At 58.6% G+C, this 15,487-nt stretch overlaps 1 protein-coding gene across 2 annotated transcripts in view; it reads right to left on the bottom strand.

The window, feature by feature from the left end:
• Positions 1–14,973, bottom strand: part of ZDHHC2 (zinc finger DHHC-type palmitoyltransferase 2) — a 66,710-nt gene extending 51,737 nt beyond the window's left edge. For both annotated transcript variants that reach the window (XM_054720095.1, XM_054720097.1), the window contains exon 1: positions 14,607–14,973. In XM_054720095.1, the coding sequence (XP_054576070.1) occupies positions 14,607–14,733 (127 nt within the window). In that variant the 5' untranslated portion in view covers positions 14,734–14,973. The remainder of the gene's footprint in view (positions 1–14,606) is intronic.
• Between the last annotated feature and the right edge of the window lie 514 nt (positions 14,974–15,487).

Genomic DNA, 15,487 nt, shown 5'->3' with positions numbered 1-15,487 from the left:
ACTTTTTAGAACTTAAAGAAAAAGGTGTTTGATTATTGCTTGATATTTGTTTTGTGATGCACTCCCCTGGACTTCTGCAATGCTAGTGAAATAACACAACAAGGTCAAATTAATGTACACAGAGCAGGAATGCTTCATTTACACTCCACACGAGAGAAATTTCAGGAGACCACGGAGAAGCACTGGCAAAGAACTAAAACCCAGCCATCTTTCTAAAGCTCTTGTCCCTCATCTGCGTCTCTCTTCAAAGTGTCATCAGCAACATCTCTAAAATGACCTGCCGACAAGTATGCATTTCAGAGGGGTGAGAAGCGCTAAGGTAAGAAATGCAGGATAGTTTTTGCTCAAGAGCGCCTCTCAGATAAAAATGGACTTCCATCACTTCTCGGCCTTTTGGCTGAGATCAAGTATAAACTGGGATTTAGTAACATTTCAGGAACTAATATCTATGACTGAATTTAAAAGGCATCGTCGGATGAAAAGTCAGGTTGGGAAAACTGCTCCCCAAGTGTTTCACATGTGACATCATCTTTAAAGGAAACACTGCAGGCCATCCTAGCTTGTCGCTTTACTGCCGCCATATGCTCCTTAAGAAACCAGGTCATCCACCTCCTCCCTGCGGCCCTCCCTCTGTCCCCTGCCTGCTGATGCCACCCCTTTCCATTCTCAGCGTGTGACTGGGCTGACAACTAAGATATTACAAGGAAATCACCCTTAAAGGAATTAGCAAAAATATTTCAACAATTTTCTAGTGGACTATTAAGAAAATTAATTCAACTATGTTATACTTTTGGTGTCAATTCTCTGTGATATACCTAAATGCTTCCATAAAACCACAGGATTCCACACAATATTAAAACTGTCTTTCCAGCCCTAGCCGGTTTGGCTCAGCGGACCAACCTTTGGACTGCGGACCGAAGGGTCCCGGTTCGATTCCGATCAAGGGCACGTACGTGGGTTGCAGGCTCCTCCTGGCTGGGCCCTGGCCCGGGCACATGCAGAAGGCAACCAATCGATATGTCTCTCACATCGATGTTTCTCTCTGTCTTTCCCTCTCTCTTCCACTCTCCCTAGAAATCAATGGAAAAATGTCCTCGGGTGAGGATTAACAAAACCCAAAACAACAAAAACACCGTCTTTCCGAATGCTCTTTGGAAAACTGGTTTCCCACCGGAGAGCACCAAGGCTCTATGCCGTGTGCTGATCTCTCATTCTGCACGCCAGGCAAGACGGGTTTTCTACAGCCATCAAACACAGCGTGGGGTCCCAGGAGCCCCCGGACGCACCACTTCCTGGAGAAAAGAGGCTAAGAGGTGTGATGTAACCCCAAAGCACATGAAATCATCAGTATAAATTACGAAATGTTAAGTCCTGGTTTCATTTTTCTGAGAAGAAAAACCACAAGTTTTCTAACAAGATGAAAAAGAAAAACAAATGAAACAAGCAAGAAAATATTCGTGAGGATCTTCTCGTTGAGAACTCATCCATCCTAATCTCTGGAACAGACTGTCTTTTTTTTTTTTTTTCCCCTTCCTGGCACTTTTTTCTACCACGGAAGCCAAAGAGATCGAACACCTGCTCTGGTGGAACCCTGTTGCCTGGGCCACGGGCACAGCCTGGCGTAGCCGGCCAGGGGCCCCTGGAAGCATCTCTACGAGCCACAGGGAGCAGGGGTGGCCTCCCTGACGGCAGGTCATCCGGGCCTCAGCCCCATCCAACGTCCAAGGGCCACTCCTCCGGAACAATGTCAGCTCCACTTCACCCACCTTCTCTTGGCTTCTGCCCATTTCCCTTTTTTTAAAAAAAATTGTTATTGATTTCAGAGAGGAAGGGAGAGAGAGAGAGAGAAACATCAATGATGAGAGAGAATCATTGATCAGCTGCCTCCTGCACACCCCACACTGGGGATCGAGCCCATAACCCGGGCATGTGCCCTGACTGGGTATCAAGCCCTGACCTCCTGGTTCACAGGTCAACGCTCACCCACTGAACCACACTGGCTGGGCTATTTTCTAAGCGAGTTCTCCAGTCTTCCTGGGGATCCACTGAGTTGTTTCAGGAGGTTCTCTGCACCCAGCTCAGTTGCACCCCCCAAGTCCCGGGCCCTGAGCAGGGAGCAGAGTAAAAGCTGCTGAGCACCAGGTAAGAAATGAGGAGCCCAAACAGCCACCTCGTTGGCAGCAGCGGCAAAAACTGCTGTCACAACCTGACTCTGAGACTGACCCTGGTAAGATTAAGAACACAATTAGAAAGCCATGACCACGCGAGGCTCACCATCAGCTCTTCTGACCCGCTGTACTGATTGCTGCTCGCTTGTGCTCGCTGGTCCAGCAACCGACTCCCAGGCCCCTAGGGGTGGGGTCTTTTTGTTTTCTGCTTCTGCTTTCCTGCTCTGGAAGGCAACCACCTCCCTCCTGGTGCCCAAGCCGGACAGAAGGTTCCAGGGTTTTTGTTTTTGGTGTTGTGTGTGTGTGTGTGTGTGTGTGTGTGTGTGTTTTCTCTCCCCAGAGGCAATTTGTCTTCTTAGCTATTAGGAAAAGATCTCAGTGCAGTTCCCTCTAAACATCTCTGTGGGTGAAAGTGCGTGGCACAAGGGTTGAGTAAAAGCTTCTGAACCAACCCTACTACAACCCTCTGAAGCTAACCTTCCTCTAACCCTGTGGAAACGCCCCTTCCCTGGAGACGAATGATGACCTTGATTTAAGAAACCACCCCTTCAGCTTCTGTTTAATTACCAGAAACACCGGTGCAAGTATCCCATTTAGTGTCTTGGACGACAGTCTCAGCAAGCGTGTGAACGCAAACATTTTTATAGCAAACCTTGGTTTAAACTGAGTTTTGACTGCTGGGTCCTATTCACTCACCCATCTTACTTTATAATAGAGTAACATGCAAATTGACCGCACCTCCGCTATGCCCATGATTGGACCTGCGAGGGGCAGGGGGCGGGACTCTGGGTGCCTATATGGCCGTTGAGAAAACCAAGATGGCGGCCGCCAAATCCTCTTAGTTCCCGGGGTCCTGGGGAGCGATGACAACCCTAGAGGGGCGTGGTAGGGAAAAGCCAGAAGCCTCCCGGGGTCCCCGGCTAGATCGAGATGGGGGGGCGTGGCCGGGCACAGCCAGCAGCCTCCCGGGGGTCCGGGACCCATCGCGACCCGGGGGGGCGTGGCCGGGCACGGCCAGCAGCCTCCCGCGGGTCCCGGGACCCATCGCGACCCGGGGGGGCGTGGCCGGGCACGGCCAGCAGCCTCCCCGGGGTCCAGGGCTGCATCGAGACCCGGGGGGGCGTGGCCGGGCACGGCCAGCAGCCTCCCCGGGGTCCAGGACTGCATCGAGACCCGGGGGGGCGTGGCCGGGCACGGCCAGCAGCCTCCCGGGGGTCCCGGGACCCATCGCGACCCGGGGGGGCGTGGCCGGGCACCGCCAACAGCCTCCCCGGGGTCCAGGGCTGCATCGCGACCCGGGGGGGCGTGGGCGGGCACGGCCAGCAGCCTCCTGGGAGTCCCGGGACCCATCGCGACCCGGGGGGGGGCGTAGCCGGGCACGGCCAGCAGCCTCCCTGGGGTCCCAGGACCCATCGCGACACGGGGGGCGTGGCCGGGCACGTCCACCAGCCTCCCCGGGGTCCAGGGCTGCATCGTGACCCGGGGGGGCGTGGCCGGGCACGGCCAGCAGCCTCCCCGGGGTCCAGGGCTGCATTGAGACCGGGGGGGCGTGGCCGGGCACGGCCAGCAGCCTCCCTGGGGTCCCAGGACCCATCGCGACCCGGGGGGGCGTGGCCGGGCACGGCCAGCAGCCTCCCGGGGGTCCCAGGACCCATCGCGACCCGGGGGGGCGTGGCCGGGCACGGCCAGCAGCCTCCCCGGGGTCCAGGGCTGCATCGTGACCCGGGGGGGCGTGGCCGGGCACGGCCAGCAGCCTCCCGGGGGTCCCGGGACCCATCGCGACCCGGGGGGGCGTGGCCGGGCACGGCCAGCAGCCTCCCCGGGGTCCAGGGCTGCATCGAGACCCGGGGGGGGGCGTGGCCCGGCACGGCCAGCAGCCTCCCGGGGGTCCCGGGACCCATCGCGACCCGGGGGGGCGTGGCCGGGCACCGCCAACAGCCTCCCCGGGGTCCAGGGCTGCATCGCGACCCGGGGGGGCGTGGCCGGGCACGGCCAGCAGCCTCCCCGGGGTCCAGGGCTGCATCGTGACCCGGGGGGGCGTGGCCGGGCACGGCCAGCAGCCTCCCCGGGGTCCAGGGCTGCATCGAGACCCCAGGGGGGCGTGGCCGGGCACGGCCAGCAGCCTCCCGTGGGTCCCGGGACCCATCGCGACCTGGGGGGGGCGTGGCCGGGCACGGCCAGCAGCCTCCCCGGGGTCCAGGGCTGCATCGCGACCCGGGGGGGGGCGTGGCCGGGCACGGCCAGCCGCCTCCCGCGGGTCCCGGGACCCATCGCGACCCGGGGGGGCGTGGCCGGGCACGGCCAGCAGCCTCCCCGGGGTCCAGGGCTGCATCGAGACCCCGGGGGGCGTGGCCAGGCACGGCCAGCAGCCTCCCGGGGGTCCCGGGACCCATCGTGACTCGGGGGGGCCTGGCCGGGCACTGCCAAAAGCCTCTCGGGGGTCCAGGGACCCATCGCGACCCGGGGGGGCCAGGCCGGGCACTGCCAGCAGCCTCCCGGGGGTCCAGGGACCCATCGCGACCCGGGGGGGCGTGGCCGGGCACGGCCAGCAGCCTCCCTGGGGTCCCGGGACCCATCGCGACCCGGGGGGGCGTGGTCAGGCTCGGCCAAGAGCCTCCCCGGGGTCCAGGGCTGCATCGTGACCCGGGGGGGCGTGGCCGGGCACGGCCAGCAGCCTCCCCGACGTCCAGGGCTGCATCGAGACCCGGGGGGGCGTGGCCGGGCACGGCCAGCAGCCTCCCGCGGGTCCCGGGACCCATCGCGCCCCGGGGGGGCGTGGCCGGGCACGGCCAGCAGCCTCCCCGGGGTCCAGGGCTGCATCGAGACCCGGGGGGGCGTGGCCGGGCACGGCCAGCAGCCTCCCGGGGGTCCCGGGACCCATCGCGACCCGGGGGGGCGTGGCCGGGCACGGCCAGCAGCCTCCCCGGGGTCCAGGACTGCATCGCGACCCGGGGGGGCGTGGCCGGGCACGGCCAGCAGCCTCCCCGGGGTCCAGGGCTGCATCGAGACCCGGGGGGGCGTGGCCGGGCATGGCCAGCAGCCTCCCGGGGGTCCCGGGACCCATCGCGACCCGGGGGGGCGTGGCCGGGCACCGCCAACAGCCTCCCCAGGGTCCAGGGCTGCATCGCGACCCGGGGGGGCGTGGGCGGGCACGGCCAGCAGCCTCCCGGGAGTCCCGGGACCCATCGCGACCCGGGGGGGCGTGGCCGGGCACCGCCAACAGCCTCCCCGGGGTCCAGGGCTGCATCGCGACCCGGGGGGGCGTGGGCGGGCACGGCCAGCAGCCTCCCGGGGGTCCCGGGACCCATCGCGACCCGGGGGGGCGTGGCCGGGCACGGCCAGCAGCCTCCCTGGGGTCCCAGGACCCATCGCGACCCGGGGGGGCGTGGCCGGGCACGGCCAGCAGCCTCCCCGGGGTCCAGGGCTGCATCGTGACCCGGGGGGGCGTGGCCGGGCACGGCCAGCAGCCTCCCGGGGGTCCCAGGACCCATCGCGACCCGGGGGGGCGTGGCCGGGCACGGCCAGCAGCCTCCCCTGGGTCCAGGGCTGCATCGTGACCCGGGGGGGCGTGGCCGGGCACGGCCAGCAGCCTCCCGGGGGTCCCGGGACCCATCGCGACCCGGGGGGGCGTGGCCGGGCACGGCCAGCAGCCTCCCTGGGGTCCCAGGACCCATCGCGACCCGGGGGGGCGTGGCCGGGCTCGGCCAGGAGCCTCCCCGGGGTCCAGGGCTGCATCGTGACCCGGGGGGGCGTGGCCGGGCACGGCCAGCAGCCTCCCGGGGGTCCCGGGACCCATCGCGACGGGGGGGCGTGGCTGGGCACTGCCAGCAGCCTCCCCGGGGTCCAGGGCTGCATCGCGACCCGGCGGGGCGTGGCCGGGCACGGCCAGCAGCCCCCCGGGGGTCCCGGGACCCATCGCGACCCGGGGGGGCCTGGCCGGGCTCGGCCAGGAGCCTCCCCGGGGTCCAGGGCTGCATCGTGACCCGGGGGGGCGTGGCCGGGCACGGCCAGCAGCCTCCCGGGGGTCCCGGGACCCATCGCGGCCCGGGGGGGGCGTGGCCGGGCACGGCCAGCAGCCTCCCCGGGGTCCAGGGCTGCATCGCGACCCGGCGGGGCGTGGCCGGGCACGGCCAGCAGCCTCCCGGGGCGGGGTCCCAGGCGATCGCCACCCTTGCCTAAATGGATGTTGCTGAGAGGGATCAATGGGGCCAATGGAAGGAGCAGGTGGTAGTTGACCATGGAGGCCATCTGCAGCAGCTGGATGCAGAGTTCGGGTCCACGTTCTCCAGGTTGGCCTCCATGGGGCCCGTGTCGCACCCATTGTAGCCGAGTGGGCATGCTGGCATAGTAGCCCCAGCATGAGGCCAGCTTCCCAAGCCAGGCTGCGGAGGGAGGGAGGGCCTCTGGGCTGGGAGCACTCCCCGACCCCAGTGGACAGGGCACAGAGCAAGCAGCAGAGAGCTACTAGGGGTGGTGGGTGTGGTGGCCTGGCTTCCAAGAGGCTGGCTTCAGCTGCTGTGGCCTGCGCTGAGGTGGCTGGTGGTGGGGGCAACTGCGTGGGCGCATCCGTGGCTGGGGCACTGGGAGACGTGGGACTGCAGCCCAGAAAGCGAGGCTCAGGAGGACCTGGTCACCGACCCCGGGCATTGAAGCCGCCTCCTACAAGATGGATCCTAGCCTAGGTGTGTGGGAAGCAGGTTCAGGAACCTCTCCCTTTGCGGCGCCAGAGCCCAGGCCTGCCAGCGCCCCAGAAGAGACCCCCACCAGGATCGGGGGCTTGACCGGTCTCTAAACCAGGGTGGCCATTAGCCCAGGCCTGCCAGCACCCCAGAGGAGACCCCCAACAGGATCGGGGGTGTGACCGGCCTCCAAACCGCCAGTGACCCTAACCCAGGCCTGCCAGCGCCCCAGAGGAGATCCCCACCAGGATCGGGGGCATGACCAGCCTCTAAACCGCCCGCAGCCCTAGACCAGGCCTGCCAGCACCCCAGAGGAGACCCCTGCCAGGATTGGAGTCATGGCCAGCCTTCAAACTGTGGCGGCCCCTAGCCCAAGGAGGCCTCCTGGCCGAGGACGCCTGAGTCTGTTCTTGACCTGGGGCCGGGCTCTCCCCGCAAGGGACTCAGAAGCCACCAGAGTCTAACTGCCAGTCTCTGGGAGTGCATCCACTGTCCACCAAAAAGTAGGGCCATCAAACCATTCAGTCGCAGTGCAGGCACAGGTCCGTGGCTGACGGGGTGGAGGCCAGACCAAAACAAAACAGCAGAAACACCCTGCCCACCTGGGCAGGTACTGCTGTAGTCCACGTGGCCTGGGCAGTGTAGAAAGCGCTACCTTCTCCCAGGTCCTGTGCTGGCACTGCCGCCTCGCTCACCCTCAAGCCCCCCTGAGTCCTGACAGCAAAGTGTGTGGGGCATTCTGCAGGAGTAGTACCGTTCTGAGTGCTTTTGCCCAAAGACACACTTTGGGATGAATTCAGAGCCACATCTCATTTCCCATGAGACTGGAAGAACCATGTGAAAGGATTTTGACAAAAGCTTTCCACATCTCTGTTTATTCTTTTGAATCCATAAAATGACCTTAAAAAAAGCATCCGGGCCACCTAAGAAAGAATGCACTTTCTGGCCAGAGCACGCAGGATTCTTTTGCCCAACAGGTTAAAGGGAGCAGAGCTGGCCCAGTGGGAATGGCCCTGGTGCCCTATGAGGAGACCGGGGGAATGGGGTTGCCGAAATTCCATAAGCCTCTTGCCACCTTCTCCTTTGCAAACCACACCATCCAGATCCACCAGGAGTGGAGGCAACTGGGAATCACAGCCGTGATTTGGGACATGGTGAGCAAATCTTGAGGGGCCTCTGAAAACATCTGCAACTGATTATAAGACTGGTCTTTATTTAAAAAGAAATAAAAGAACAGCTTTGTTGAGATATAACCCATATACTGTACATGTCACCTAAAGTGTACAATGAACTGGTTTTTTAAAGTAAATTCAGAGTGGTACAACCATCACCATGCTCAATTTTTAAATATCTTCATGACCCATCCCCTCCAAAAAAAACTTCTACCCATTGGAATCACTTTCCTGATCATCTTCCCCAAAATAGATTGCACTTTAAAGGTGGGTAAAGGAAAGTTGAGGGAAGTTAAAACACTGCACAAAGGATATTGTAAGATGACAAAGCCCAAAGTGAAGATGATGTGTTTTCTTTAAAAAAATATATATTTTTAAAATTTCAGAAAGGGAGAGGGAGAGAGAGATAGAAACATCAATGATAAGAATCACTGATCAACCGAAACCGGTTTGGCTCAGTGGATAGAGCGTCGGTCTGCGGACTGGAAGGTCCCAGGTTCGATTCCGGTTAAGGGCATGTACATTGGTTGAGGGCACATATCCCGGTGTGGGGTGTGCAGGAAGCAGCTGGTCGATGTTTCTCTCTCATCGATGTTTCTAGCTCTCTATCCCTCTCCCTTCCTCTCTGTGAAAAATCAATAAAATATATTTAAAAAAAAAAAAGAATCACTGATCAGCTGCCGCCCCAGGCCCCCTACTGGGGATTGAGCCCGAAACCCAGGCATGTGTGCCCCTGATCAGAATCAAACCTGGACTCTTCAGTCCACAGGCCGATGCTCTCTCCATTAAGCCAAACTGACCAGGGCCATGTGTTTTCTTCAAGTTCTGCGTGGTTGTAATGGTCCCCAAATCTATACTAATAAAAGGGTAATATGCTAATTAGAGTGGTTGTCTTCCGGACATCTTTCCAGACAAAGCCGCAGTGGCTACAAAGGCCAAGGCTCAGGCAGCCATAACCAGCTGCAGTGGCAGCAGCATTGGGGTTATGGGGGTGGTGCCTCCAGAGGGAGGCCAGACGGGGGGCCAAGGCACAGGCAGTTTGGGGTGATCAGGCTGATAGGGGAGTGCAAGGTAGGGGCAATTAGGCTGGCAGGAGATCAAGGTAGGGGTGAGCAGGCAGGCAGGCAGTGGGGTTAGGGACAATCAGGCAGGCAGGCAGGTGAGTGGTTAGGAGCCAGTGGTTCCAGATTGTGAGAGGGATGTCCAACTGCTGGAAGTTGGACATCCCCTGAGGGGTCCCAGATTGAAGAGGGTGCAGATTGGGCTGAGGGGCACATCCCCTCACCCCCCCAGTGCACGAATTTCGTGCACCGGGCCTCTAGTTAACCTTATACAATTGCTTGCTTTCATATTAAAAATGGATTGAATAATCATTTAAAATCAAATGATGGAAAAAAATCAGAGATTAATTAATTCAACATTTATTAAGCACCTCTACATGCTGAGCACGATAACTGTTTGACATGTTATCTCTAATAGGATTTAATAGCAAATAATAATGCTGCATTATCCGATACATCAAAGGGAAAAATTTTTCTGACACTAAATGGATCCAAGACAGCATTAGCCAGTCTTCTCTTCCTTTCCCAGGGACCATGTATATTCAAATCAAATGGCAGCACCTATATGATATTAACCAATGTCACCCCAGTAAACTTAATAAAAAATAAAATTAAAACAGAATATGAAGCATCTATTTTATACATCTGAACTTTAGACTTCAAGATATACTCACTGAACTTTAAAATCTTCAAAATATTAGATATCCAGAAAAGTCACAGAGGTAATATTCTTTGCTTCATTATAGTCAACAAAAAATGTCTTAGTGTTTTACACATTAAATGCTTTACATGCATCGGTTTCCTATGGAAGTGCCCTCCATCCACCTCATTTAAGACTATTTTAATAACTATAGATAGTAATTTGTGTTCCCAGGATCACCTGTCTGTTTTTTTCTTTAAAAAGGTTTAATATTCTGCATCATTTTGTAAAGGATAGTTTACCAATACCAAGAACACACTGCTTTCCCTGTGTGGCTCAAATTCATCTATCTAATAATAAAAGCGTAATATGCTAATTAGACCAGACGACCTTCCGGATGAAGCTGGGCTGCGAGGGAAGCCCGGGTCCCAGGTGCCAGAGGGAAGCCGGTGCCGGCAGCGGGGGGAAGGAAGGCCTACTCTTGCATGAATTTCATGCATCGGGCCTCTAGTTTAATGATAAAAGGCAACTTAGAGCCCCCTTCAGTCTCCATCCTTGAGCTTGCTATGACCTTGTAGATCATAGCTTAACAGTATCCAAGAATGAGGTTTTATATATTTTATCCTTAAGGATATTTGCTTGTTTAAAAGAAGGAAAACATGATTGTGTATCTCCCAAATTGATCCCCAAGTATGCAGACTAGTTCTTAAACATCTTCAATAATCACTGCGGAATATAGGAATATAGGAATTCGCTGCAATCATCGGAGAGATGTTTATTAATAAGACTGCAAACTGTGAGTAAAAGCCCAATATTCTAATGAGCTAACTTCTAACATACTCCAGGGTCAGCAATCTCTTGCCCAAGGGCCAAGTCTGGCCTGCCAAGTATTTTTGTAATTAAAATTTTACTGCAACACACCCACACCTATTCGCTCAAGTACTGTCTAAGGCTGCTTTTCTGCTACAGCAGCAGAGCTGAGGAGGCTGTACCGCTTAACGAGGGGGAAACCTTCTGAGAAATGCAATGTTAGGCCGCTCTGTCCTTGTGCAAACATCAGAAAGCAGACCTACCCGGACCTGGACGGTCTGGCCCACTACACACCTCGGCTACAGGCCTGTACAGCGTGTTACTGAACAAAACAGCACGAGATTAAATCCAGCACAGGAGAAAATGACGCCTGGTTAAACAAGGGTGTGTGTGTGCAGGCCGCTGGTTCTATTCTTGAAACTTTTCTATACATTTGAAAGTACAACAAAATAAAAAGATGAAAAATAAAGAGTTCAAACAAGTGTCAATGTTCGCCTTTAGAAGGGAAAACTTCCGGCACCTTCTTCAACAGGCAAAGTCACCGCAATGTCTCCCACAGTGGATCTGTAGGACATTTCAACCCTGTCTAGGATGCCCACTGACCCAGGCCTGCCCGAGGCCGCACACTACCTTGACTCCCTCTAATTCCGTAGCCTAAAGTACCAGCTTACAAATTTTACCCTTTGAATTCATCCGACTTTACGGAAAACGAGCTAACCAATAATTAAAGGGATCAAAGGACTTTAAGACAAAAGAAGCTGGGGTTGAGAGAGTAGGAGGAGGGAGAGGGAAAGGAGGAGGGGAAGAAATAATACGAATAAAGGAGCCGAGTTAATGAACAAACGAGACGAACACGTTCAGAAGACCCCCGGCATTCACAGTCCTCTTTCAGCTCTTCTCTGGGAGAACAGGAAGGAAACTTACCCGACACACCTGATCCTCATACAGTACATGTACCTCCCGTACAGCTTTTACATACACACATTTCCAGAAGAGATAGGAGCTTATTTTTATAACATGCAAACAGTATGCTAACTGAAAAGGTGCCCAGCGGGCCACATACATCCATGGTGTTAAATATAGAAACTAACTGTAATGAGAATCATTATCTCCGGTTTCCAAGGATACCGGGACAAGCACTACTCCTGAACTGCAGTTCCCTCAGCAAAGGGCACACCGTCATTTAGACTCGGGGTCATCCCCCAGCTGAGAGCAGATGTCGGAGGAGGAGCAGGCAAATCGCCCTGATTGTTCTATTCCGTTACCTCGTCCAGTTCCCAGCCCCCAACGCCCCCTCTCCGGTCCCAACCATGGCCGATGTTTAACAGGTGAAATATGGAAGACCTGACGAGGAATAGCAACGTCCAAGAGAAAGGGAATCCACAAAGCGCCGGGGAACCTGAGGTGGGCTTAACGCTGGGGACGGGGTAGGGGGGGTGGGCAGGGAAGGCTGGCATCCCCACTTGCTTTGTTGGTGAAGCGGAGAGCAGGCTGGGTGTGTGTGTCTGTCACACGGATTGCCATCCTCCCTGTGCTGGCAGAGGCACCATACAGCCAAGGTCGACGTCCCACGCGACCAGCGCTACCCAAGCTTTTAGAACGACCACTCCCGAGCTGCCACCATCTCTAGCATCAAATTCATGTTCCACGTGCGCTGTCTTCCGGACTCTGGGACCTAGACCTCTCATACAATGACTTACCATTTGTTTCTACAGCAAGGAAAATAAAAAAACTACTTTCTGACAACCTCAGAGACACGGCCTCTGAATCATTTATTGGTTCAGCCAAACCCATTTACTGATGGCTTTCAACGTGACAGGCATTGGGCCAGGCGAGGCAGGCAGAGGAGAAGTGGTCCAAGACTTCACTTGAGGCCATCGGGGATCCATAACCAGCCGTGCACTTAGGCGGCTGAAGAAGACGCATGCTCCCTCTTGGTCAAAGGCTCGCCTACTGAAACAGTGATGTGGCTGTCAGGGATGCTTTAGGTTTATCTTAAACTTAAAGCACGTGTTCAGAGTGGGGCAAAAGTAGGTTTACAGTTGTGTGTATGAACAAAGACACGCAGGTCATGAAAATAGCAACACAAGAATAAACTCTGTTCCGCACACTCACCACTTAAACCTACTTTTGCCCACCCCGTATATAAAAGATACCATGCAGCCCAGCTGGCCCATGAGCATGGACCTATGAACCAGGAGGTGATGGTATGACTGGTCAGGGCACAAGCCTGGGTTTCAGGCTCCATCCCCAGTAGGGGGCGTGCAGGAGGCAGCCAATCACTGATTCTCTCTCACCATTGATGTTTCTCTCTCTCTCCCTCTCCCTTCCTCTCTGAAATCAATAACATTATATATAGATATATATATCTATCTATATATATCTATATATATCTATATATATCTATATGTATATATCTATATCTATATATCTATATCTATATATCTATATATATATATCTATATGTATATCTATATCTATATCTATATATCTATATCTGTATATCTATATCTATATCATCCAGATGTAATAGAAATTTTCCACTTAGTTCCACCCCATCACCTGCCTACTCATTGCAGTAAGACCTCCAAGTCGCACCTCAGCCCAGGGCAGGGCCATCTGTAAGGGACGGAGAGCCCATCTCACCCTTCCCCCTGATGGGACAGGAGACAGCGTCTCAGGCTAAGCCTCTTAGCTTAACGGGCTAATGCAGGAGAGCAAGCCGCCCGTTTTGATCATCCACGCCTCCTGGCACTTCCCTCTTTCGCAGTTACATCCACTGAAACAGCTGCTTTGAAGAGGGCGCAGGAGTGAAACACACCACAAAGGCTCCAGCTGTTATGTAACATCCACAGTCTGTCTCAAGAAGGCAAGCTGCTCGAACACCCACAGCTCCTACAGAACCCGGACACGTTTCTGAAAACTTTCTCCCCACACATCTCAGAGGACGGCAATCCACACTCAGAGGCCCTGCCTTCCGATTTCCGCACAACCCGGCCCTTTGTACAAAAACAGACCCCCTTTTTGATACTGAAGCAGCATGTCCCTCAATTCCATGCACAGAGGAGCAGCGCCGCCTTTGAAAGCTACATGCAATCGGAGGTCGGTCCCAATCCTCTGACAAGTTGTGTCGGTACCTGTTTTTTGTGTGTTATTACTCTGACACCTCCTGTTTCTCACGAGGGGGAAGGTTTGGGGAGGAGATGGCTTCTTTAAAGAAGTCTGAATCCTGACACTTGGAAAAGGCTTTGGCTGAGGAGGCTCCACTGCACAGGCCGCTCCTGAACCGTTCCCCATGCCCCACCGAAGGCCGGTCCGAGCTCCTGGGGCAAAAACACCCCCATTTTCTCCGGTGCGACGCCCCCCACAGGGAGCATGCACAGGCCCCCGGCGGGCGGGCGACAACCCGAACCAGCTCCCCCAGGGCCTCTGGCCGCAGCGAGGGACCTGCCTGCTCCCGAACCGGCACAGTCAACCCATTCATTTGGAAACCTTCACGCTGGGGGTGCCTTGCCCCACCGTCCAGGGGCCCACCACCCGGACGGGAGCCCCGGCTTTTTGGAGGACAGCCCTCGGGCGTCCACCGCTTTCCCCTGTGGTGGGCGCACCCTCAAGGTGCATCGGTCTCAGCAAACACTTCCTAGCAGCCCCCTCCCCCCAGCTCCTGGCAACCGGAGTGTCCAACTGGGAAGGCGGCAGAACCGGCCCCGAGCGCGGCTCGAACCTTTGAGGAAGTGGATGAGGGGCAGCCAGCGGGGGCCCGCGGTGACCCCGCCCCGGTCAGTGCGGCTCTGCTCCCGGGCCCAGCGTGGAGCCCGCAGCCTCCGGCGCTACCTCCCAGCCCCGCCGGGACGAGGCTGCGGGCGGCGGGGCGCAGGGGTCCCCGGTGCCGTCCCGCCCAGGGGGGCAGGAGGTGTGGCCGCGGCCGCAGCGGGCACCGTCGTCACCCGGGAGTGGCGAGGGGAAGGGGGCTGCCCCGGGCGGGCTCTGGCCGCGGGGCCAGCGGACAGGCTCCCGGGGCCCCCGGGGCGGGGCGCGGCGGGCGTGGAGGCGAGGCTGCGGGCGGGGGCGCTCACCGATGCACAGCTGGACGGCGTAGGCGTAGTAGGACCAGCCGAGCAGGAGGCTGATGAACACCACGGGCACCCAGTACAGCACCCGCCGGCACCGCCGCCGGACGCGGCCCGGGCCCGAGGGCGCCATCTTCCCGCCGCATCCACCTGCCCGGCGCCGCCGCCCGCGGGCCTGGCTCCCCGGCGGGCTGGCCGCGCCCCGCGTCCCCGGCGCAGCGGGCCCGGGGGCGGCGGGAGGCTGCGCTGCGGCCACTGCCGCCGCCGTGGCGCTAGCTCCCCATCCCGCAGCCCCGCGCCGGCGCCGCGGACTCCCGGCTGCTCAGGCCGAGCGGTGGCTGCGAGCGGAGGGCGAGCCGGAGCGGAGGGCGGCGAGGAGGAGGCGGGGAGCCCGCGCCCCGCCCCCGCCCCGCCCGCCGCCTCCCCCGCGCGCTGCGCCCCGGGCGGCCCTGTGCGCCCAGGCGCCCTCCATGGATCCTGCGCCTCCGCGGGGACCCTGGGGCCGGGAACCTGGAGGCAGACCCCGCGGGCAGAGGAGGCGCCCCTCGGGGGTCGGACTGGAGGCGGGGCGGCCCCGCGCGGTGCTCGGGCAGCCGGGGGGGGCAAGTGGCCGCCCCGCGCGCAGAGCCGCCCGCGGGGGCGGGGAGGCGGCAGCGCAGACCCCGAGGCCGGAGGGGCGCGAGTCGCCCGCCCCGCTCAGTGCGCCCCAGGAAAGTGTCTGGGCGCTAAGGCCCGGGTCCCCCCGCGTGGGAAGCTGTCTCCCACTGGTGGCTCCCCGGGTGCGGGCGAGGGCAGCCAGACTGCGGGCTTTGGGCGGGACGCGCCGCCACGCCCCGGCTTTTTGGAGGGGCGGGAAGGCGCCCCGGGGTGGGGCCGGGGACTGAGGA

This window comes from Eptesicus fuscus, chromosome 8 (genome assembly GCF_027574615.1).
Source record: "Eptesicus fuscus isolate TK198812 chromosome 8, DD_ASM_mEF_20220401, whole genome shotgun sequence".
In the NCBI taxonomy this organism is placed as follows: domain Eukaryota; kingdom Metazoa; phylum Chordata; class Mammalia; order Chiroptera; family Vespertilionidae; genus Eptesicus; species Eptesicus fuscus.
The sequence above is the reverse complement of the archived record's forward strand: the minus strand, read 5'-3'. Positions and strand labels throughout refer to the sequence as shown.